Raw genomic sequence first — 25,260 nt, 5'->3', positions numbered from 1 at the left:
TTGATGGATGCTACAGTAGGGCTTTAAAGGAATATTCCGGGTTCAATAGAAGTTCAGCTCAATGGACAGTATTTGTGGCATAATGTTGATTACCACAAAAATGAATTCCGACTCATCCCTCCTTTTCTTTAAAAAAAGCAAAAATCTGGGTTATAGTGAGGCACTTACAATGGAAGTCAATGGGGCCAATTTTTGAACGTTAAAATACTCACTGTTTCAAAAGTTTAGCCGCAAAACATAAACAGTATGTGTGTAAACATGATTTTAGTGTTAAATCGTTTAGTAACTTTTCTGTGTAAAATGATGTCCAGTTTTACAACTTTGTTGCCTTGATGACATAGCATCATAAATCCTATAAAGACCATGACAATAACAATTTAAACAAGTTTACAGCTCAAATAACACCATTTTTAACAGAAGAATTAAATTAAGTGCTTTAATAAAATTATAAACTTCACATTTCTGCTTTTAAACTCTCCAAAAATTGGCCCCATTCACTTCCATTATAAGTGCCTCACTGCATTCTAAGTTTTTGCTATTTTTTCCTTTTTTTTTTTTTTTTTAAAGAAAAGGAAGGACGAGTCAAAATTATATATATATATATATATTTTTTTTTTTTTACTCAATATTATGCCACAAATGCTGTCGATTGAGCTTAACTTCTACTGAACCTGGAATATTCCTTTAAACCTTCTGTAGTGTTATCAGTACTGAAAACAATTCACTTGTCCTTATAAAACAATTTCTTGAAATGTCAAATTTTGCGATCATAACTCAAATACAGTACCTACATTCTTTGAACGTCTAAAGTCACAATTCCCATTCAATATTCTGCACTATTTTCCACATTTGAGCCAATTTAATTGAAAGTAGAATTTTTTTTTAGAAAATATTAATATTTTTATATATTAATATAACAAATATTATTATAAAAAAATATTTTAAATCCAAGTTAAATCTGCTAGTACTTAAATGGTTAAGTTCACTCTTTGTGAATACCTAAAGCCTAACATGATGACCAAGTTTTGTGAGACAACATTATTTAATTAATTTGAGAGAATGTGTTCACTCAGTTTGGGTTTACATTGTACAGTAATATTGGTATTTTAGTAAATATCATGATAATAAATGATTACCATATCCATGTAAAAAAATAAATAAAATAAATAAACATGGAATTACTATAGTACATGTCGAAAAACCATAGTATTATTATGATACATGAAAAAAAAAAAGAAGATTTTGACAGTAATTTATTGTTAATAGCTTTGATGGATGTAGTGGTGGGGCTTATAAGGGGGAAAGTGTAGAGATGCAATTTTTTTTTTTTTTTTTCCTTTGGTTTTTCACTGCAAAAATAATTTTCTTAATCAGTATTTTAGTCTTGTGTTCTAGTAAAAATATCTAAACATCATCATAAATCATCTAAATGACATAAAGTTACTTGACAAGTGGCATTGTAACATTAACATTTTAAGACTTGTTCTCAGAGACTATATCTAGAAATAAGTTCTTTTTTTTTCTTTCCCCATAGGCAAATAATATATAGACTGTTTTAACTTTGTATATGTATATATATATACTGGCGGCCAAAAGTTTGGAATAATGTACAGACTTTGCTCTTATGGAAAAAATTGGTACTTTTATTCACCAAAGTGGAATTCAACTGATCACAAAGTGTAGTCAGGACATTTATAATGTGAAAAATTACTATTACAATTTGAAAAAAAAACTACTTCAAAGAGTTCTCATCAAAAAATCCTCCACATGCAGCAATGACAGCTTTGCAGATCCTTGGCATTCTAGCTGTCAGTTTGTCCAGATACTCAGGTGACATTTCACCACAAAATTCCTGTAGCACTTGCCATAGATGTGGCTGACTTGTCTGGCACTTCTCACGCACCTTACAGTCTAGCTGATCCCACAAAAGCTCAATGGGGTTAAGATCCATAACACTCTTTTCCAATTATCTGTTGCCCAATGTCTGTGTTTCTTTGCCCACTCTAACCTTTTCTTTTTGTTTTTCTGTTTCAAAAGTGGCTTTTTCTTTGCAATTCTTCCCATAAGGCCTGCACCCCTGAGTCTTCTCTTTACTGTTGTACATGAAACTGGTGTTGAGCGGGTAGAATTCAATGAAGCTGTCAGCTGAGGACATGTGAGGTGTCTATTTCTCAAACTAGAGACTCTGATGTACTTATCCTCTTGTTTAGTTGTACATCTGGCCTTCCACATCTCTTTCTGTCCTTGTTAGAGCCAGTTGTCCTTTGTCTTTGAAGACTTTAGTGTACACCTTTGTATGAAATCTTTCATTTTTTTGGTAATTTCAAGCATTGTATAGCCTTCATTCCCCAAAACAATGATTGACTGATGAGTTTCTAGAGAAAGCTGTTTCTTTTTTGCCATTTTGACCTAATATTGACCTTAAAACATGCCAGTCTATTGCATACTGTGGCAACTCAAAAACAAACACAAAGACAATGTCAAGCTTCATTTAACAAACCAAATAACTTTCAACTGTGTTTGATATAATGGCAAGTGATTTTCTAGTACCAAATTAGCAATTTAGCATGATTACTCAAGGATAAGGTGTTGGAGTGATGGCTGCTGGAAATGGGGTCTGTCTAGATTTAATCAAAAATGACTTTTTTCAAATAGTGATGATGATGATTTTTTACATCAGTAATGTCCTGACTATACTTTGTGATCAGTTGAATGCCACTTTGGTGAATTTAAGTACCAATTTTCTTCCGAAACAGCAAAATCGGTACATTATTCCAAACTTTTGGCCGTCAGTGTGTGTGTGTATATATATATATATATATATATATATATATATATATATATATATATATATATATATATATATATACACATACACAGTGGCGGGCCGTGCATTTAAAGTCTAGGCCTTCAGTGTGATTCATGCCATTAAGAAAACACAGTTTCACAATGAATAAGACACCCTATGCCTTTGGGCATCATACATTATGTCGCAGTTAACTAGTAATACCAACTGACATTTTAAAAACACGTGCACACACGAAAGCCTGAACTTGAAATGACACTTAATGCTCAAGCAAGTCTAATTTTAACTGCAGCATAACTGTTTTTTGAAATGAACGTCTCCCGAACAGACATTCAAAAATCATAATTTTTCATATGAATTTACCAAGGAGGTCTATAATACCTGGAAAAATCTATCTAATAATATTTGCGATTTAAATGTTGCTTGCAATAAATTTCATTTCGTCAGGGTACACGGTTATGCTGCGTTCCATTCAAGTTGGATGAGGGATATTCCTACTTGATATCTCTGAACATAAATGCATTCCATTCCCCGATATTCAGAACTGCAATGCTCCCGTTAGATTAGCAGGGGTTTGACTCTCATTAGAGATGTGTCCTAGCAACCCAACTGATAAACAATGCTGCAGCGCTAGCATTTGTGCTTCAGGTGAACAATTATCAAAAGAGATTATAATGTTTTATACAATCACAGGGTCATGCAGAACATCTCGTGTTTTTAAATCCATAAGGATCACCTTCTCAATGGCGATAGCGGCAGTAATGACAGTCCACTCGTCAGCAAGATCTCGTGCTCTTCGCTTTCAAATTACGTCACTTAAAGCGTGATTGCGTCACTCAAGGCCAGCTAGAAGGCCTCGACCGGGACATATCCTAAAGATCACACCCACCAAGAACAAATAAATCAATCTGATTGGCTGATGAATCTGACAATCTGACTTTAGTTGCCCATTCATTTGCACTGTTGAGGTTATTCTGTGGAAATTCTGATGGCCTGAGGGGGTGGAGCTCAGACTCACGCGCTACTTCGGATAACGAGCTCGGCTTTGGGTATGTGATTTGTGAAACAGTTGTCACGCTTTGCTTGTAAGCATCAAGGAATAAATTCTGACTGGATAAACTTTTTGTTTTTCTCTATTTGTTTGTAGATTAATTAAGAGTGGAAAGTGATTAAAAATACATAGGCAAAAATGTGATTGAGAATGAAAGGATGAAAAATATTTATTTATTTGGCATGTTAGGCCAGCAGAGAAGGCTTTGATGGCCCTGGCCCTGAGAATTTGCCACTGTATATATAGAGAGAGAGAGAGAGAGAGAGAGAGAGAGAGTGACACGACTGGTTCACGTGAAGTGATCTGCTCTGCTCCTCTGAAGCTATTAGACTTCTGTTTTATTATAGTCGCAGTTGTAGTCAAAATGGTTAGCACACTAAAACACATTAAGCTAAAACTCTCTCTGGTTGTTGCACGACTAGTCGACTGAGCCCTCCCTAGTTTGCATAGTGTTTACAGTATTCTGCTCTTTTTGCTGTATTTCAGCTGGATGTTCTGTGTTATCAGGCACATGCGCAAACAATTTACTCTCGTCTGAGAACTAAACATAATTTTTTTGCGATAGATTCGATAGTCATGCACATCAGTGTTGTTTTATTTTCTATATATGCACACAGGAGGTATTATAGCTACAAAATAAATGTCATATTTAACCACCTACACCTACATATTATAACTGAGCTATTAAACAATCAATAACACACTGTACAGTGACGCTGCAAGACAGCCATCATTAAACCATTTGTGTGGCACTTATTAGCAGAACGTTACAGGCTGATGCAGTTATAGGTGTGAGCTAGAAGGTCACTCACCCAATGTATTGTGTATAAGTGAATAATGTTCTTTTCAACAGTCCATCTTTAAAGAAAAGCTATAGAATTTTCTTTCGAAGGCGGTTATAGAGCATTTGAAGCATTCAACTCTGAGGCTACTCTTCATTATTCTGTGTTTATAACTACGGGCACTTTTACATCACAGGGAATTATTTATATTAAAACTCTGTTATATAAAGGTCACATTCAATGCACTAAACACATTAAATAAACTTGTGAGAGGGTGAAAAGTTTCTTTTTAAAAGTTCTCAGGTCCAAAAGTCCAGGTTTTTCATTTGATGAGGAATAGAACAGGATGCATGCGCTTAGATTCAGTCTGACAGGATTATAAAGCTGACAGCGCTTGTATTTGGAGGAAAGCTTTGAGAATAGTTGAAGTGCGGTCAAATTGTGCTCCAACCAGCGCTCTTTATATCGAGAGCGTGTAATGATTTGATGCTGTGCTGACAAGCACAGGCAGATAAGAATAAATATGGCGTTTGCTGTGCATGAAGACAAAACATGACACATGGAGATACAGTAAGTGATATGAATGGACTGCATGAGAACTGAGGAAACAGCCTAAATCATTTTTATTCTTCACTTTTAGTGCAAAATGGTGAGGGCAAAATACATTTTAGTTAGGAAAGACATTAAATAGAACAAAGGGAATGTGCAGAAGTGTCAGACTGGCGTGTCAGGACGATTGAGGAACTTTTAACTTCAAAAGCAGAAAATAAAAAGATCAATTGCGAAAACTGAGACTTTCTGTTACCCTTACAAAACAGAACCGTGTTGGAACAGTGGTTAACCTTAATGTTGTCATTGCTGAAAACAATCAGCTTGTCCTAACTGAACATTGCTTGAAATGTTAAGTTCTGAAATTATTCGTACATTCCTGGAACTTTTATATATATCTTTTTTATAACTTTTATACTGTATATATGTTAGGGCTGTCGATTTAACATGTTAATTTAGTGTGATTAATAATGTGAAAAATAACGTGTTAAAAATATTAACGCAATTAATTATGCCCCCTTACACATCCGTAAATTCCGTAATAAAAGTATGGATTTTCCTACCATATGAGAAATTCAAGTTTGAAGTACATCTGTTTTTAGGAGCTGTGTCATAAGGTGGCAGCGCGCCTCAACAGACCTCACAAGCGGCTCAGAGACAGAATGAGAACCGCTCACTGAGGAAGCACAGCAGAATACAAAAATCTTGAGACATCAATTTCAAAGTTTCCACTACTTTTAACTTGACACAGAGTCCTAAGAATGTGGCATTTATGATGCTGAATACCAGTGAGACGCTCCAATCATGTCCGTCTGACACACATGTACATAGAGCGACAATTAAAAACAGCGCAGACGGAATACAAGAACGCATCCTGTGAGAACTGGACACATCGACGAACTCAATGCAGAACAGATTGCTGTCAACTGTACGCTTGTTCAATGATATGAGAATAAAACAAACACTATATTGACACGTTTTGTATTGTCTAATCAAAACTTTATTCACCTGCCACAATAATGCAGTTTATTTCAAAATGAATTTCCATCTGTGTTATATATTTATTATAGGCCCTACATATTATATTTAGAAATATTTGAATTATCTTGCATTATTTATGTGAATTATCTTTATTTGGCGGCCTTTCTCAGCAAATGATGATTTATGCAATTTAATTTTTAAATTATTTAAAATTATTAATTTGATTTATTAATTGGCATGTCATGTAAATAATTTGTTTGATTGACAGCCCTAATAATATATATATATATATATATATCAGCCACAACTTTAAAACCACCTGCCTAATATTGTGTAGTTCCCCCTCGTGCCACCAAAACAGCGGCAACCCGCATCTCAGAATAGCATTCTGAGATGTTATTCTTCTCACCACAGTTGTACAGAGTGATTATCTGAGTTACCGTAGACTTTGCCTGTTCCAACCAGTCTGGCCATTCTCTGTTGACCTCTTTCATCAACAAGATGTTTCCATCCTCAGAACTGCCGCTCGCTGGATGTTTTTTGTTTTTGGCACCATTCTGAGTAAATTCTAGAGACTGTTGTGCGTGAAAATCCCAGGAGATCAGCAGTTAATGCAATACTCAAACCAGCCCATCTGGCACCAACAATCATGCCACGGTCCAAATCACTGAGATCACATTTTTTTCCCCATTCTGATGGTTGATGTGAACATTAACTGAAGCTCCTGACCCGTATCTGCTTGATTTTATGCACTGCACTGCTGCCACATGATTGGCTGATTAGATAATCACATGGATGATTGTTGGTGCCAGATGGGCTGGTTTGAGTATTTCTGTAACTGCTGTTCTCCTGGGATTTTCACGCACAACAATATTAGGCAGGTGGATTTAGACATACATACATATATATATATATATATATATGAATTTACGTATGTATATTATTTGGGCTAATTCTATTGAAATTATTCAAGCAGAATTAACATTATTAATCAGATATATTTGTATTGCAAATCTTAATTTAATCATAATGTATGATTACCATATACATATCATATTCATGTCTAAAAGACATGGTATTAATGGAAAAACATACAAACATAGTATTAGCATGGTACATGTCAAAAAATTAAATAAATTAAAATATGGTATTCAAAACAAAACAAAACATCGCATTACCATGATATATTTAAAAAACATATTGTATTACCATACATCTCGAAAACATGATAGTACATAAACATTATATTACAATGGTATACTGCATGTCTAAAAACCATGGTATTGCAATGTTACATGTAAATAAAATAAAATAATATAGATAAAAAACAAACAAACATGGCATTACCATGGTATATGTAAAAAACAACAACAACAACATGGTATTGCTATTGAACCATGTTCAAAAATCATGGTATTAGCTTAGTGCATGTCAAAAAGAGAGTATTACTATGGTACATGTCAAGAAAACTTGGAAATAACTTTGTTGTTGCTGGTGATGTGTTAGTGTGATAAGTGCTTGTTTGGCTCTGTTCCACAGATAAAGTGCCCCATTTCTCCAGACTGGGTGATGTGGAGGTGAACGCAGGGCAGAACGCCACATTCCAGTGTGTGGCCACTGGACGCTCAGCTAAGACCGACCCCTTCATGATGGAGGTGTGTGTGTGTGTGTGAGAGAGAGAGAGAGAGAGAGAGAGAGAGAGAGAGAGAGAGAGAATTTTAATTTTAATAAGTCTTTTGATAAGTCTTTATTTCTTAATGAAGCAGCAAGCTTGGAAAAACTGTATTTGGGTCTTTAATAGTGACCTTGAGAGAAGCTCATAAATATTCTACAATGCAGATTCTGTTTAATTAAACAGAGGCAATTGCACTTACTGGCCTTATTAGATATATAGATGATTGTAATGAAAAGTTTGAACTATTTTTAAACCTCATCATAGCTGCATTACATGCCACTTTCTCACTTTCAACTCACAATGATTTTTATTTTATTTATTTTTTTGTATTCAAGGAACACACAGTTATTCATTTCATTTATGTAACTCTCTAAGTTTACCTTAAAATTTATATTTTTGTCACGTATTCCCTGTTTTTGTTTAGACTTCTATGTTGAAATTCTTGTTTAGTTCCCCGTTCCTGTTTCCTGTGTTAGTTTTGTAGTCCTTTATAATTTTATTTCATGATGGGTTCTCCCTGATTGTTTCCCCAGGTGTTCCTTGTTTTCCCTTGTGTATTTAAGCCCTTGTTTCCCCTGGTTAGTCTGTCAGTCTTGACATGTGTTGTCATGTTCTGTGCCTGGTTTCCCATGTTTTAGCACTTTGTTTATCTTTTTGTTCTATTAAAAACTGCATTTAGATCCTCATTCCTCGCCTGCCTTGTCACAGAAAGACTGACCAAAAATGGATATAGCGGCCGTCCGAATTCTGCTCCTTAAACAAGGGGACCGTCCAGTTGAGGATCACGTTTGTGAGTTTTTTAGAGCTAGCGAATTTAGTGCACTATCCAGACCGCTCTCTGGTGGTTTTCTTCTGGACCGGTCTGAATAGTGCACAGAAGGAACTAATGCCTCCGACTGATCCTCACTGGACTCTCTATGAATATGTGGAGAAGGCTCTGTAACTTTGCGGTTCCCTTTACACAGTGGATTAAGGTGGGAACCCCGGGCCAAAACCTGCATCTTCGTCTCCCTTGTCCAGGCCTTCCATGGCAGTCAGCACCCACGCTCGAGTCTGCTGCATTCATCTTGCCATCAATTTTCACAATATTCCCTGTGCCTTTAGAGCTCACACACCCCCAAAACATCAGTGAGCCACCACCATGCTTCACAGTGGGGATGGTATTCTTTTCACTATAGGCCTTGTTGACCCCTCTCCAAACATAGCGCTTATGGTTGTGACCATAAAGCTCTATTTTGGTCTCGTCACTCCAAATTACAGTGTGCCAGAAGCTGTGAGGCGTGTCAAGGTGTTGTCGGGAATATTGTAACCGGGCTTTTGTGGCATTGGTGCAGTAAAGGCTTCTTTCTGGCAACTCAACCATGCAGCTCATTTTTGTTCAAGTATCGTCGTATTGTGCTCCTTGAAACAACCACACCGTCTTTTTCCAGAACAGCCTGTATTTCTCCTGAGGTTACCTGTGGGTTTTTCTTTGTATCCCGAACAATTCTTCTGGCAGTTGTGGCTGAAATCTTTCTTGGTCTGCCTGACCTTGGCTTGGTATCAAGAGATCCCCAATTTTCCACTTCTTAATAAGTGATTGAACAGTACTGACTCGCATTTTCAAGGCTTTGGATATCTTTTTATATCCTTTTCCATCTTTATAAAGTTCCATTACCTTGTTACGCAGGTCTTTTGACAGTTCTTTTCTGCTCCCCATGGCTCAGTATCTAGCCTGCTCAGTGCATCCACATGAGAGCTAACGAACTCATTGACTATTTATACACAGACACTAATTGCAATTTAAAAAGCCACAGGTGTTATGTAATTTACATACAGGCCATTACAGCAGTGACCATAGAAGAAGCTGCAAAGCTGAGAATTTAACACATACTTACATTACACATGCTTACGTATTTGCGTTCACTGCGTTTCAGGCCTTAAAGGAACAGTGTTGCAATTGTACGTCTCCGTTGCATAGCACAACACAACTCCTGTGGTTTTGCAGGTCAAAACATCTTTTGATTTGAAACAACATTACAGTTTACATCACAGCTCAGTCACCCCTGTCCTTAAACTGACCTGCTCTCCCATAATGTGTTGGTAGAGTCGCAGTGCAGATTCTTTAATAGATGTGTCTGATTTATTTTTTCTTTTATTTTTTGGATTTTCTCCCCTTTTTCTCCCAATTTGGAATGCCCAATGTGCTCTAAGCACTCGTGGTGGCGTAGTGACTCGCCTTAATCCAGGTGGCGGTGGACGAATCTCAGCTGCCTCCGCGGCTGAGACGTCAACCCACGCATCTTATCACGTGGCTTGTTGAGCGCATTACTGCAGAGATATAGCATGTTTGGAGGCTTCACGCCATCCACCGTGGCATCCACGCACAACTCACCATGCACCCCACTGATAGTGAACCACATTATATCGATCACGAGGAGGTTACCCCATGTGACTCTACCCTCCCTAGCAACCGGGCCAATTTGGTTGCTTAGGAGACCTGGCTGGAGTCACTCAGCACGCCCTGGGATTCGAACTCCAGGGGTGGTAGCCAGCGTGGATGTGTCTGATTTGATACTCTTGGCTTTGATCGAATTCTCATTTGACCGAGATTTTTCTGACTCTCGGCTCTGTTCTCACTGTAGTTTAAATAGAACAGACACATCTGTGTGTGCACATCACTACTTCACTGGCAGAATCTCTGCCTCCTCTGCGCTCTTCTGAGACGGAGGGGAATAGTTCAGAACATGTGCTGACATTAGAAAGTTTGCTTCCCACTTTAATTGATGTGTATTATTTATTCTGGTGCACTGCTGTGGCCGTAAGGCACAGTGCTGCGATGCGTAAAATGGTGATATTTACATCATTTGTGTAATCGCTGTCTGTTCCAGTTTTATTTTCTGTTTTGCATTAACAGCATCATGGCTGTTTCAAAGCAATTCAGAAAAGATTAAAGGTCGTCAAATACACTTTCAGACTTGTATATAAATAAATGCTCATACAGTAGCATGCAGGGTTTTATGTTGTTAGGTATTTTAAACTGTATGAGATTTAAAGGAATAGTTCCCCAAAAATGAAAATTATTTAATCCTTTACTCATCCTCATGCCACTTTTTCTTCTTCTGTAGAACGCAATGTTTGAAAGATGTTTTGCAGATGTTTTGAAAGTCAGAGCTTATCTTTTACATAAAATAAAAAACAAAAAATTAATGTGAATGGGGGATGTCAAGCTCTAAAAATGACAGAAAAGCACCATTAAATATGGACTTATAAAATATGTACTCAAAACCTATAGATATGACAAATTATAGAGTATATGCATTATACAGTAAGTCTTCTAGGTGCGTATTACAGAAAACTAATCTTAAATTAAGATAGGATAATGCATTTAGGAAATGTTATTCTGTAATAGCTTTTGTTCTAAATGAGACCCTACCTGAAATTGCCATGGTTACCAAACAGATAAGATAAATTCTAAAGTTAGGATCTTCCTGTAATATGCCCCCTGGAGTAATAAAACACATTTTTGTCCTTATTAATGGAAAATCGTACTCTTTGCTGCAGCTCTCAAATCTCATATGCAGCTCTCAAATCTCATATACAGTTGTGCACAAAAGTTTGCATACCCTGGCAGAAACTGTACAATTTTGGCATTGATTTTCAAAATATGACTGATCATGCAAAATAAAACTGTCTTTTATTTAAAGATAGTGATCATATGAAGCCATTTATTATCACATAGTTGTTTGGCTCCTTTTTAAATCATAACGATAACAGAAATCACCCAAAAGGCCCTGATCAAAAGTTTACATACCCTTGAATGTTTGGCCTTGTTACAGATACACAAGGTGACACACACAGGTTTAAATGGCAATTAAAGGTTAATTTCCCACACCTGTGGCTTTTTAAATTGCAATTAGTGTCTGTGTATAAATAGTCAGTGAGTTTGTTAGCTCTCATGTGGATGCACTGAGCAGGCTAGATACTGAGCCATGGGGAGCAGAAAAGAACTGTCAAAAGACCTGCGTAACAAGGTAATGGAACTTTATAAATATGGAAAAGGATATAAAAAGATATCCAAAGCCTTGAAAATGCCAGTCAGTACTGTTCAATCACTTATTAAGAAGAGGAAAATTCAGGGATCTCTTGGTACCAAGACAAGGTCAGGTAGACCAAGAAAGATTTCAGTCAAATCTGCCAGAAGAATTGTTCAGGATACAAAGAAAAACTCACAGGAAACCTCAGGAGAAATACAGGCTGCTCTGGAAAAAGACGGTGTGGTTGTTTCAAGGAGCAAAATACTTGCTGACCCCTCTCCAAATATAGCGCTTATGGTTGTGACTCATCATATTTATATATATATATATATATATATGCCAATGGGGTAAGAAAACAAAATACTTTATTCAAAGGTAAAACTTTTTGAATCAAATGAAAAAAAATAATAATAATCTTTTTATTATTTTTATATATTTTTCTTGTTTTAAGTATAAACACCATTAATTTGTAATTTCTGTGAAAACAAGACTTAATCTATTATGTCATTCTGCTTCTTAATTGATTGTTTCTTGTTTTAAGGATGTTTCAATTTTTTTACTGAAACAAAAAGACAAAAATACTCTTATTTTATTTATTTTTTTGCAGTGTTCATGTAGATTAAAATATGACATTTCAAGAACAATTGTGGCAGATGATGAAACATCTGATAACCAATGTTGTTTCGGTGATTGATGTTAAACCTTCCACAACGCGCCTTGATGCACTATATTTGGAAGTTTGCAAATTACATTTTAGAGCTACGTTGAGGACGATTATCAGTGAATAATGATTACAATTGATAAACGACTGCAACTAACTTAAATTTCTGTCTGTTTCTCACACAAAGCTGTCTTGTGACTTCAGAAAACGAAATGTTGCTCTCAAGCGACACAGACTTTTTTTTTGTCATTGTATAGACCATTTCAAGACGGTTTAAGGAAGTGAAGTCTTTTTGTTCCTTGAACATTTTCTGCTAGCTGTGCATTCCAAATGGGATAAATCACCCTTTGAAGGGAGAACAATCATGACAGAATTTCCAATAAAAATGACTTAAAAAGTGAGTTCCGTAGGACCCTTATTTTTGAGCCCCATTCCTTTGTGCCTTCCACAGTGGATGATAAAGTCTTCGAAGTGCATAGGGATGGATTACTTTTGAATAGAACGCACCCTCATTCAAAACAACAGCGTGAGGCGCTTAATTCATAGTGACTTTAACACAATTACTAAGCTCCGCAAGTCATTTACTTTTACATTTAGTCATGTAGCAGACGCTTTTATCCAGAAGAAAGAGACAAGAAAAGTATTTTAATTATTAAAAAATTAAATCCTTACCTTGTCCGTTGGTACCGCAGACAGCTTCATTGAACAGCTTCATTGATTATAACCAGAGAGTATTTAGCAAAGACAGATCATTTCTATTAAAATAAATGGGAGAAATTGGAACGCCCAACGGATGTAGAAAGGAAGTCCCACCTTACTGGTAAACGATGCCAATCACCTTTTAGATTCAGACATCATCTGTCAATCAACTTGAGAGCGTGCATGCGCATTAGCTATACAAGCCAGGAAAAATCTTTTTTTAGCGTAATATGAGGTAAAGAAGCACAATTTATGATACCAGTGTTGTCAGATTTTATTGATGATTTGAAATATGTTCTTTGATCGTAATCAAAGTGGACTAAAGCAAAGAGCTAGTAAGAAGAAAGTTGACGGTTCGATCCCCACAGCCACCACCATTGTGTCCTTGAGCAAGTAACTTCTGGGGGTGTCATATCCTCTCTTTCTGTTCCCACCAGAACCCCTTCCCCTGAGTACTAATCTCACCCAGACTACACTTCCCAGAATCCCCCTCTACCCGCCATTGACTCTTACACCTGATCTTCATTCACTAATCAACTCCCTGGGTATATAAACTCTGCTCTCACTACACTTCTCTGTGAAGTCTTGCAAATTCACCCCGTTGTCTTGCATTTCTGAGCGTTATTGTTATCTACTGCCTGCTTGTTATTGATCACTGCCTGTCCCTTGAATTACCCCTTTGTTTACCATCTTTGTTTTGTTACTTTGCTTGGATTGCCTACCTGGTTTTGACCTCTGCCTGTATGACTACGATTGTTATTAAACTCTGCACATGGATCTTCACTCTGTGTCCGACTCTGACTCGTTACAGAAGATTTTGCCATTGTCAGATCCAGCGGAGTTTCCATCTCTTCAAGCTGCATTCACTTTCCAAGCTGAACAGCTGGCAGCTCACCACCGTTAACTGGGACAGCTTTCCTCTGCCATGGATGAGGTGTTAAGTTATTTACGCACCGCTTCCTCAACCAGGTCTCCCTTACCAGCCGCTAATCCAGTCCCCATACCATCATTGACTGCTCCCACAGAAGCCTCTCCGCATTGGCCGAATCTTCAAGCTCCTCATCTCACTCTCCCGGAGAGATTCAATGGCAATGTGATGTTTTTTTTGCTGCAATGAAGTATTTATATTGCTTAAGCTTCCTCCTGCTTCCCCACTGAGGAATCCAAGGTGGCCTTTATCACCTCCTTGCTCACAGGTCAAGCACTGGATTGGGCTACGGCTGTATGGAATCGTAATAGCAAGATACGTAACTCTCTTGAAACTTTCGTTTCCCATTTCAAGAGTGTTTTTCAGAATCCAGTGGGTGGCGAAGACGTGTGTGATCGCATTATTCATTTCACACAAGGGAGTTCAACGGCAGCTGACTATGCACTTGGGTTTCGTACTCTCACAGCACAAACCGGATGGGCTGTTGCACCACCCAAAACCATTTATCGCAATGGACTCTTGCTTCAACTACAGGTAGAGATGGCCAATCGGGATGATAACCTTTCTCTCGACCAGTTTATTACTCTCTCCATCAAACTGGACAATTTGAAGCGGAGCCACACCCCAACAACCCTACCAACCCCTCCTCTGCTACCTGCCATAACTACGCCTCAACACGTGCTCATGCAGCTGGGTCACTCTCGTCTGTCAAGAGAGGAACGTCAAAGACGCATTCGCTACAAATTGTGTCTGTACTGTGGAGAGCCTGGCCATTTCCTCTCCTCCTGTCCCTCATGTTCCTCCTTACCCATGAATACTTCGGTGAGTACCGACGGCTCTTAATATTTGGAAAATTGAAATTTACTTGTTGAAGTAAAACTTTGTTCCAGTCAGAATTCCATTTCTGTCAAAGCTCTTATCGACTCTGGGGCTGCAGGCAATTTTATTGACTCTGATCTCTGCAATCTGTTATCCCTGGATACTGCACCTTGTGTGCCCTCTCTCTCTGTTATAGTGCTAGACGGTCACCCTCTTCATGCTGACACAGAGCTTCACATCACTCAACCCGTCTCTGTACAAGTGGGGGCTCTTCATCATGAGACACTACAACTACTCGTCACCAACACTCCTAATAACCCTCTCATCCTTAAACCCCTGGCTCGCTAAACACAATCCTCACATTTCTTGGACTGATGGAGAGATCATACAGTGGGGAGCCTCTTGTTTTACCTCCTGCCTACAGTCGGTGCAACCCGTTTCTCTCCTGACCACTCACATCAACCCCGCTGAGGCCTCTGTGCAGTCTACCATCCCGGCAGCCTACCAAGACTTCCTGTCCATGTTTAGTAAGACCAAGGCTATACGAAAGATAATCGCAACTTGGAGTATTTACGCTCCGCCAAGCGTCTCAACACAAGACAAGCTGGTTGGGCTCTGTTCTACACCAGATTCAACTTCTCTGTGACGTATCATCCTGGATCTGTGAACACTCTGGCTGATGCCCTCTCTCGGATTTATTCCCCTGAATCTCCTGAGTCCCCTTTGACCATCCTGCCCGAATCTGTTATCGTGGCCCCTGTTCAGTGGGACATCATGAAGGACATCGAGCAGGCCACTCTGACAGATCAACCCCCACCCGATTGCCCTAGAGACCGTGTCTACGTTCCTGCCCAGCTCCGTCCTCAAGTCATGCAGTGGGTCCATATGTCCTTGAGCTCTGGTCACCCTGGTGAGAACCACACCATACAACTGGTTCAGAATAAATTTTGGTGGCCATCCCTGTCACGAGACGTTGCTCAGTATGTTAAGGGGTGTTCTGTCTGTGCCCAAACTAAATCTCCCAGACTTCTTCCAGCAGGACTCCTCCACCCCTTACCCATCCCTCAACGTCCCTGGTCTCACATTACCATAGACTTCCTCACTGATTTACCTGCGTCTCAAGGGAACACCACCATCATGGTGGTGGTGGATAGATTCTCCAAAGCCTGTCATCTTGTCCCTCTCCAGAAACTACCTACCGCTCTAGAGACTGCTGAGACTATCTTTCATCAAGTGTTTCGGCTCTACGGTTTGCCAGATGACATCGTCTCTGACAGAGGACCTCAATTTACCTCTCGGATTTGGAAGGAGTTCTGCAAACTTCTGAATGTCAACGTTAGCCTGACTTCCGGATATCATCCCCAGTCGAATGGCCAGACTGGACGCACCAACCAAGAAGTGGGTCACTATCTTTGCACCTTCTGTCTCTAATCAGTATGATTGGTGTCGATTTCTCCCCTGGGCAGAGTATGCCAGGAACTCCCTTTGCAGTTTCTCTATTGGTTTGACCCCCTTTCAGTGTATCCTGGGATATCAATCTCTGCTCTTTCCCTGGTTGGGAGAACCATTAGAGTTACCAGCAGTTGACCACTGGATGCGGCGCAGCAACCAAGTCTGGGAGTCTGCCCATTTTCATCTACAGAGAGCCATCCGTCAGCAGAAGACACAAACTGACCGACGTCATCGACTCTTCCCAACTCTCCTCCCTGGCCAACGAGTATGGCTGTCCACCTGAAATCTTCGCCTGCGATTACCCTGCAAGAAACTCTCCCCCAGGTAGGTGGGTCCGTTTAAAATCATCAAACAAGTTAACTCCATATGTTACAAACTTCAACTGCCTCCTCACTACCATATCTCTCCTAATTTCCATGTGACTCTCCTCAAACCTGTGGCTGAGTCTTCCAGTACCTCCACCAACAACCTTCCCCCTCCTCCTCTTGACCTCGATGGCGAGATCGCCTACCAAGTCAACACTCTCCTTGACTCTCGATGTCGGGGCAGAATGCTACAATATCTGGTCGATTGGGAGGGCTATGGTCCAGAGGAACAGTCTTGGGTTTATTCAGAGGACATTCTGGACCCTTCCCTCATCTCAGAATTTCACCTAGCCCATCCTGACCGTCCGGCTCCCAGGCCCCGAGGCAGACCCCCCGGGCGCTCTAAAGGGGGTCCTCAAAGGGGGTACTGTCATATCCTCTCGTTCTGTTCCCACAAGATCCCCTTCCCCTGAGTACTAACCTCACCCGGACTACACTTCCCAGAATTCCCCTCTTCCCACCATTGACTCTCACACCTGATCTTCATTCACTAATCGATTCCCTGTGTATATAAATTCTGCTCTCACTACACTTCTTTGCGAAGTCTGGCCAATTCACCTCGTTGTCTTGCATTTCTGAGCGTTATTGTTATCTACTGCCTGCCTGTTATTGATCACTGCCTGTCCCTTGGATTACCCCTTTATTTACCGTCTTTGTTTTGTTACTTTTCCTGGATTGCCTACCTGGTTTTGACCTCTGCCTGTTTGACTATGATTGTTATTAAACACTGCACATGGATCTTCACTTTGTGTCTGACTCTGACTCGTTACAGGGGGGATTGTCCCTGTAACAAGTGCACTGTAAGTCGTTTTGGATAAAAGCGTCTGCCAAATGTAAATGTATTCCGCTTGTTTACATAGAAAATAGTTGCCGGAGAGTGTTCCAAAGATGTCCGCCAAGTGACCTGGCTTGCCTAAAAAGACTTTGTTATAACAGGAGCGATCATTCCAAACTCTCCACTGAGGAAATAATTATGAGCATCCAAACTACAATACATTTTCATCGCCTCTCTCACATAGACACCCAGTATCAACAACACATCTGGATAAGTCAATTCAGGTAAATATTTGACGTTATTTGAGGAAATATGTTAACTCAGAGCCTTATTAAAATGATCTGTTAATGATACCGGAAGTGCTGCAGAAAAACTTGCGTTCGAATTCCTTGTTATTGTTGACATACTTGAAATGGTCTATAGAAAAGAGCTGAGTGAGCATTTTACTTAATTTGTCCTTCTGTGTTCTACGGAACAGTCATACAGGTTTGGAACGATATGATGGTAAGTAAATTATGACATTTTTTTGGCAAACTATTCCTTGAAATTCTGCTTCGTCTATAATATTGTTATTATTGACTTTGTCACCTAATATTGGTTGACTGGCAGCTCCAATACAGTGTATATAAAGCTCACACACAAACACACATCTGGAAATCAACATGACATCTCTTTCTTTCCTGTTTTCTCAGTTCTGTGTGACTTCCTGTGTGAGACACTGCTTTTGTCTAAACACCTGGAGACTGTGTGTGTGTCTGTGTGTGTGTTAGGAATAAAAGGACTGTGTTCACAATGCCTGCATCTCACTGCATTCACACAGCACTAATGTTCTCGATTTTACGCAATTTATACCTATTCTATCATGTTATTTATATGCTATTTTAAGATGCTCAGTGAGTTTGAACAATGCTGGTAATTAAAGCTGTTGTCTATCAGATCAGAGTCAAAAGCATAGAAAATAAATGTAAGCTAGTTCATTATGTTAATTTCATTTTAAGCAAATCAAAACACAAAGCAAATCAGGGATTGACAACCACAGGCATGTGTGCCACCATTGTCTTAGCACACTAGTGATAAGAGTGAGAGATACAAATATTATTTATAATATAAATTATAAATATTATGAAGCTATTTTAATTACAAAATGTTGATGTTTCCAAACTGTCTCTGGCAGGAGTTTTGGTCTTACTTCAAATGTGGGTGATTTGTGTGGATATTTATATAAAATGACCAATACATTATAATTAATGGGAAAATATTTCATAAAAACAATATTTTTATACATATACAGTATATATGATCAAAATATGCTATCTCTCTTTGTGTCTTTCAGAGGCGTAATGGTGTTTTGATGTCACCATATTCAGTTACATCATCAGTTGGTGAACGTCGATTGGTTGCATGGTATCAGGTGGGTGGAGCCCAGCGTGCAGAGCAGGACATGTACCGATGCATCACACAGTCCACATATGGAGCCGCAGTGTCAAACTTTGCTGAACTCATCGTCAGAGGTATGACAGTTTAATTGTTTGCAAGTGCAAACTTTTATTCTCACAATCCATACATTCCCACAATACCTCACATCACAAAACACAAAACTGTATTATTATATATAAACATATTTTTCCCAATCGCTTTGTCCATTTACATGTGTTGATATAATATAAGAAAATTCTACAATATAGAGTTATACTTATATATATATATATACAGTGCATTCAGAAAGTATTCAGACCCCTTAATAAAAGTTTTGTTATGTTGCATCCTTCTACACTCCATACCCCATAATTAAAAAGCAAAAACCAAATTTATTTAAAAAAAATAACTTAAATATCACATTGACACTGAATACTATGACACTTGAAATTTAGCTCAGGTGCATCCCATTTCTCTGGATCATCTTTGAGATGCTTCCACACTTTTATTGGAGTCCACCTGTGGCAAATTCAATTGATTGGACATGATTTGGAAAGGCACACACCTGTCTATATAAGGTCTCACAGCTGAAAATGCTTATCAGAGCAAAAACCAGGCCATGAGGTCAAAGGAACAGCCTGCAGAGCTCAGAGACAGGATTGTGTCGAGGCACAGTTCTGAGGAAAGCTACAAAAAATGTGGCTGCATCGAAGGTTCCCAAGAGTACAGTGGCCTCCATAATTATTAGATGGAAGAAGTTTGCAACAACCAGGACTCTTCATAGAGCTGGCTGCCTGGCCAAACTGAGCAATCAGGGGAGTAGAGCCTTGGTAAGAGAGGTGACCAAGAACCTGATGGTCACTTTGGTTGAGCTCCAGAGATCATGTGTGGAGATGGGAGAAACTTGCAGAAGGACAACCATCAATCCAAAGCTCCACCGATCTGGGCTTTATAGCAGAGTAGCCAGATGGAAGCCCGCTTGTAATTTGCAAAAAAGCACTTAAAGGACTCACAGACTGTGAGAAACAAGATTCTCTGGTTTGATGAAATGAAGATTGAACTGTTTGGCCTCAGTTCCAAACGTCATGTCTGGAGGAAACCATTCATGTTTTTTTATGGAGGAATGAACTACTAATATTCTTGAAGCTCTAGACCTCTGTCTAAATTTTCAATCACAGCTCAGCTCCTGATCATGATCATGTCTTCCAGATTTACTCTAATATTATGTCTGCACTTGTAGATCTCTTCAGTATAAGCCAAACCCTTGTGAGATCTCTAACCTCTCTGACTAGTGCACTCGAAAGAACCTGTGGGCTGATTACTGTCATATCCACCAATCAGAGACATTTCTCATGCAAAAATAACTAAACTACTGATGCAATCAGTTATGCAAATGAGCACACGCTGCCTCGTTATGGCCGTAGTAATGATTTTGTTGCACTCAAGAGCCTCTCGTGGTGGTGACATGATTAAAAGCGTGAATGACTCATGAGCCAACTGAAGCAGACGGTATGCAACAGAAAGTCTAAAACAAAAGGCTTGATCACTGTTTTTGTGTTCTGTTCGGCAGGGATGAATTGTGTACTTCACAATGGTTCCGTTTTCTTTTTCAGCTTCCGTTTTTAGCTGTTGAAGTGTGCCGCACTTGCGTCATAGTGTACATTTGGATCACACTCACACACATTCAAAGTCATTACCCTTACTGAAATGAACGATAGAAAGTTTATACATGTCATTTAATGTATTTTATTCAGATCAAGTCAATTGGATTAGGTCAAAAATGTATGACTATACCAGGGGTCAGCAACCTTTTTGACATGGAGTGCCATTTTTTATTTTCCTGGTCAATTGTTGTGCCAATGCCAAAACACCCGAGAGAGGAGCAAACTATTTTATTTATATGTTTTTCGCACCTGCATTCCAATCTGCATGGATGTAGCCTAATCCTTCCTCATGATCACGCAGCTTGTTTTCATCAGCCGAATGGGAGATTAAACACTATTAAAGTGTGACGAGACACGTGCTGCGCGTGCAAGCCATTCGCGCATCACAAGCCGATCAGCTATTTAGCCCTTTTCTGTGAATTGCACCTGCAAAATCCTAAAACTTTATTTCCAGGTTTAATTTAGATTTTGAATAGACTCCTATATTTTTAACCCCACGAAGTGGGTTTATGTTCCCTGTCTGTCACTCATTCGACGTTGTGTTGATGTAATGACACTAGGGGTTCGATCTTGAGAGCTCCAATCACTTTTGCTTAAAATAGAAAAGGCCAGTGAGAATTGGCGAGTGGAATTTGCATGCCACTCTCCGCCCTCGGACATACGCGTATAAAAGGAGAAGGCGTGCACCACTCATTCAGATTTTTTCTTCGGAGCCGAATGCATGCTTGTGTTCGTCCTCTCACATTTTGCTTATGCTGCTGGATTTTCTGGCACATATCAGTGGTCACCCTCACACGGTCGAGTGTTGTGCTTCCCCTGGGTGCTTCGGCGGCTGAGCTGCGGGTGCTAAAAGAGTATATTCAAAAGAGTATATTTCCTTCTAAAAGAGCTCACACAAACGCTTGGCGTCTTTTTAAAGATATCCTTCCGCGTTTGCGCAACTGGATGTGGCCATTATCTCTGCGCAATTGGATGTGGCCATTATCTCTCCCCTCCAGACAGCCATGAAATCTGTCTCGAGTGCTTGGGGTGCCAGCACGCTGAGGCAGCTTTCGTGGAAGGGTTATTGCGAGAACATGCCCATCAGAACGTTCTTCATGAAGCAAGGAGCCGCCACGGCTGCTCCCCAACCCGCTCCATCCTGGGCTGATGCTCAGCCAGCCGGGTCGGAAAGCACCGCTGGCGATGTGGATATGGGAGCGTTTTCGACGGCTCAACCCCCGCGGACCTCCCATCCCCCAGCACGCTCGTTCTATCCGGAAGAGCTGTCGAGTGATACAGGCAGTCTGCCTCAGGGCAGATTTAATGTGTCGTTCGCGGCTTGCGTCGTTTGCGGCTTGCTTTTGGTCGCAGCATCGGAGGGTGGGCTTCTGCTGTCGGAAGTGGACGAATCTTCTGAGCTCCTGCCCATGGGTGGTAGAGTACAGGATGAGGCGGACACTGAGATGGCAGCCGTGCTTGCCCGGGCGGCTGCAGACATCGGGCTGAAGTGGAACCCTCCACCCTGCCCTGAGCATTCACGGCTGGATGATTGGTTTCTGGGCTCGAAGCGCGACTCACGGCTGCGCCCCGGTGCCTTTCTTCCCGGAAGTGCACGAGGAGCTAACGAAGTCATAGAAGGCACCTTTTTCTGCCCGTACACACTTCGTGGGCTCGTCCATCCTAACTACCCTCGACAGTGGAGCGGCTAAGGAATATGTCAAGCTCCCCCAGGTAGAGCACCCTGTAGCGGTGCATTTATGCCCGCAGGGTGCAGCCACCTGGCGCGACCGGCCAAGGCTCCCTTCCAAGGCCTGTAAGTTCTCTTCCTCATTAATGATGAAGGCTTACAAGGCCGCGGGTCAAGCAGCTTCCGCCCTGCTTTGAGGTGGCCCTGGAATGGGTAACCCGGGGATGAGGCAACTGACTCTGACGGGTCTGGCCCGGGTGAACTCTTCAGCCCCACCATCGTCCCTGGGCCAGCGCATGGTAAGTATTATATCGCTGGGTGCCCTTTGGGCCTCGGCACCCACATGGTCGGTAAAACAGCAGTTTCCTCATTCCCTGGGTCAGCACACTCGCAACGGCCAGGCGCTGGAAGTCTTTCCAGTCAATCAGGTGAACGCAAGTACCTCCTGTCCCAGCGAACAGGTAAGTGTGCTGGTCTCTGGGGTCGCTCGCCTGCCCCAGTCACCGGCCACTGTTGCGGGCTTGCGGAGCAGCACGTCCCCCCGAGCAGTCTTCCAGGTGGGGCGCCTGCTCTGCCTTGCCGCGAACCACCCTGCCCGGGCACAGTAAGTCCAGTCGTCCCCTAGGTGCCACTGGGGCGGAATCTGGAGGCCTGGTTAGTGCTCTCTAGCCCCTCGCTGTGGCTCATCAGGATGATTCGCCTCGGCTATGCAATCCAGTTCACCAGACGCCCGCCCAGGTTTAGTGGCATCCTCTCCACTATGGTGCGGGGCGAGGGTGTCTCCGTCCTCTGGGCGGAGGTTGCCACCCTTCTGGCGAAGGGAGCAATAGAGCCCATCCCCGTAGCCGAGTTGCGCAATGACTTTTAAAGCCCTTGTTTTATCGTGCCCAAGAGAGGGGGAGGGTCGCGCCCAATCTTAGATCTGCATTCTTTGAACAAAGCCTTACACAGACTTCCATTCAAGATGGTAACACAGAAGCGCATCCTGGCATCAGTACAACATCAGGATTGGTTCGCGGCCATCAACCTGAAGGACGTGTACTTTCACGTATCGATCCTTCCTTGACACAGACTCTTTCTTTGGTTTGCTATCACGCCACAGTGCCATCAGACTTTTAGCCCTTGGTGTCGCAACTTGCCCGCCACCACCTCCTCCTCTGGAGTCAGCAGATGTTTAAGTTGTTGCAAGCCACTCACCTTCCGGCGTCCTAAAGTGTGACACGGTTCAGCGCCTGCAGCATTTCCAATAGGAACCGCTAGTGTCACTACATCGGCACAATGTCGAGTGAGTGACATACAGGGAACGTCTTGGTTACTGATGTAACCTCTGTTCCCTGATGGAGGGAACGAGAGGTTGTGTGCGGTTTGTGTGCTGAACCGGCCGCTGACATGGCTGGGATTCTCTATCAGCTCCTCAGCATAAATCTGAATGAGTTGTGCACACCATCTCCTTTTATACCCGTATGTCCGGGGGCGGAGAGTGGCATGCAAATTCCACTCGCCAATTCTCATTGGCCTTTTCTATTTTAAGCAAAGGTGATTGGGGCTCTCAAGATTGAACCCCTAGTGTCACTACATCGACACAACGTCGAGTGAGTGACAGACAGGGAACAGAGGTTACATCTGTAACTAATACATTTTCTCTTTTAATAGTTAATGTAATTTTGAGTGTGACCATGGTATAAGGATGGTGCCATTAAAGAGCCATTTACAACTGGAGCGAACACTCGTGGAAAATCGTGCAGCAACATAGTGAAGCTTCATTTTTTTTGTGTGTCCATTTCTTTCTTCGCCGGGCAATGAAATGCCTTGACCAATAAGATATGAGCTTTGGATCACATGTCAGGAGCCGGTGCAGTATCCAAAACCAGTGCAACTGGTGACACTAAAGCACAGAAAGCTGTTTTGACCACCGATATTAAATGCTGAAGTAACTCGAGGAGGAAATCCTGAACCAGCAGTGAGGATGTGTGTTTCATTTGCATCAAATGCCTTAAAAACTGATGGGTTCTCTTAACATGTTAATGATATAGCTACAAAAAACTTTTTTTTGAAAGCACATATAAAAGAGGAACAGGTGTAATCAAACACTTACACAGCAGCTTTTTGCTGAACTATTCCATTCAAGCCGAACATCATTATTTGGTTCCAATATTTATTTATTTTTAAATGCAGCCAGTTCTGAATGAGAGGCAGTTCTTGATTCTCAATTGCCATTGTAGTGATCCACTACCTAGATGCAGCACAGGTGAATAATGTTAAAGATATATCATTTTAGATTTGTATTGTACATTAAATGACAGTATTATCAAGTCCTGGAACATCTTGTCCAGTTTGATTTAAAAAAAAAAATAAAAAAAATAAAAATAAAAAATGGGTGGTTACAGCTCACAAAAGGCCGCTTCTCAATATGTTTAAATTAGTCCAGTGGTCTGTGACTGTAGGACTGTTGTCAACAGGCAAGCGTGAGGTACAGATATTTCTAGCTACTTGTATGGAAATAACGAGATACCGGTTGCAGGCTTGTTGGATAATTGGATGCTGTGCTCATGCATGTTTATCTGCATCTGTGCTCACAGCAACATGTTGATTCATATTTGCTTATCACACAGAGATATTATTAACTGTAATACTGACAGTCATGGTTCCACATCGTATGATTATACTGATAGAATCTCAAACAGAGCTAATGATTACTTTAAATTGAATGATTAGAGCTGCCCACAGATTCAAGTTTAATCAACTTCAGGTGACATTTCCAGATACTAGTAAAATCTGTTCGTTTAATTGAATGTTTTTAACATATTACTGCCACTGATTCAATTTTAATGTTCTAAGAATACGTGATGGGGCTTTTAATTCATTGAAATGGCTTCTGTCTGACCTTCAAATAAATTTTTCGATATTACAGTATTCATCTATGCTAACTTAATGGAGTTTCCCAGGGATTAC

General features: G+C 40.6%; 1 protein-coding gene across 4 annotated transcripts in view; it reads left to right on the top strand.

The window, feature by feature from the left end:
• The window catches only part of LOC127420681 (receptor-type tyrosine-protein phosphatase U-like), a 426,908-nt gene that overhangs the window by 250,081 nt on the left and 151,567 nt on the right, over positions 1 to 25,260 (top strand). For all 4 annotated transcript variants that reach the window (XM_051663146.1, XM_051663144.1, XM_051663145.1 and 1 more), the window contains exons 5-6: positions 7,709 to 7,824; positions 18,893 to 19,070. In XM_051663146.1, the coding sequence (XP_051519106.1) occupies positions 7,709 to 7,824; positions 18,893 to 19,070 (294 nt within the window). The remainder of the gene's footprint in view (positions 1 to 7,708; positions 7,825 to 18,892; positions 19,071 to 25,260) is intronic.

The sequence above is a fragment of the Myxocyprinus asiaticus genome, chromosome 30, assembly GCF_019703515.2.
Source record: "Myxocyprinus asiaticus isolate MX2 ecotype Aquarium Trade chromosome 30, UBuf_Myxa_2, whole genome shotgun sequence".
Classification (NCBI taxonomy): Eukaryota; Metazoa; Chordata; class Actinopteri; order Cypriniformes; family Catostomidae; genus Myxocyprinus; species Myxocyprinus asiaticus.
The sequence above is the reverse complement of the archived record's forward strand: the minus strand, read 5'-3'. Positions and strand labels throughout refer to the sequence as shown.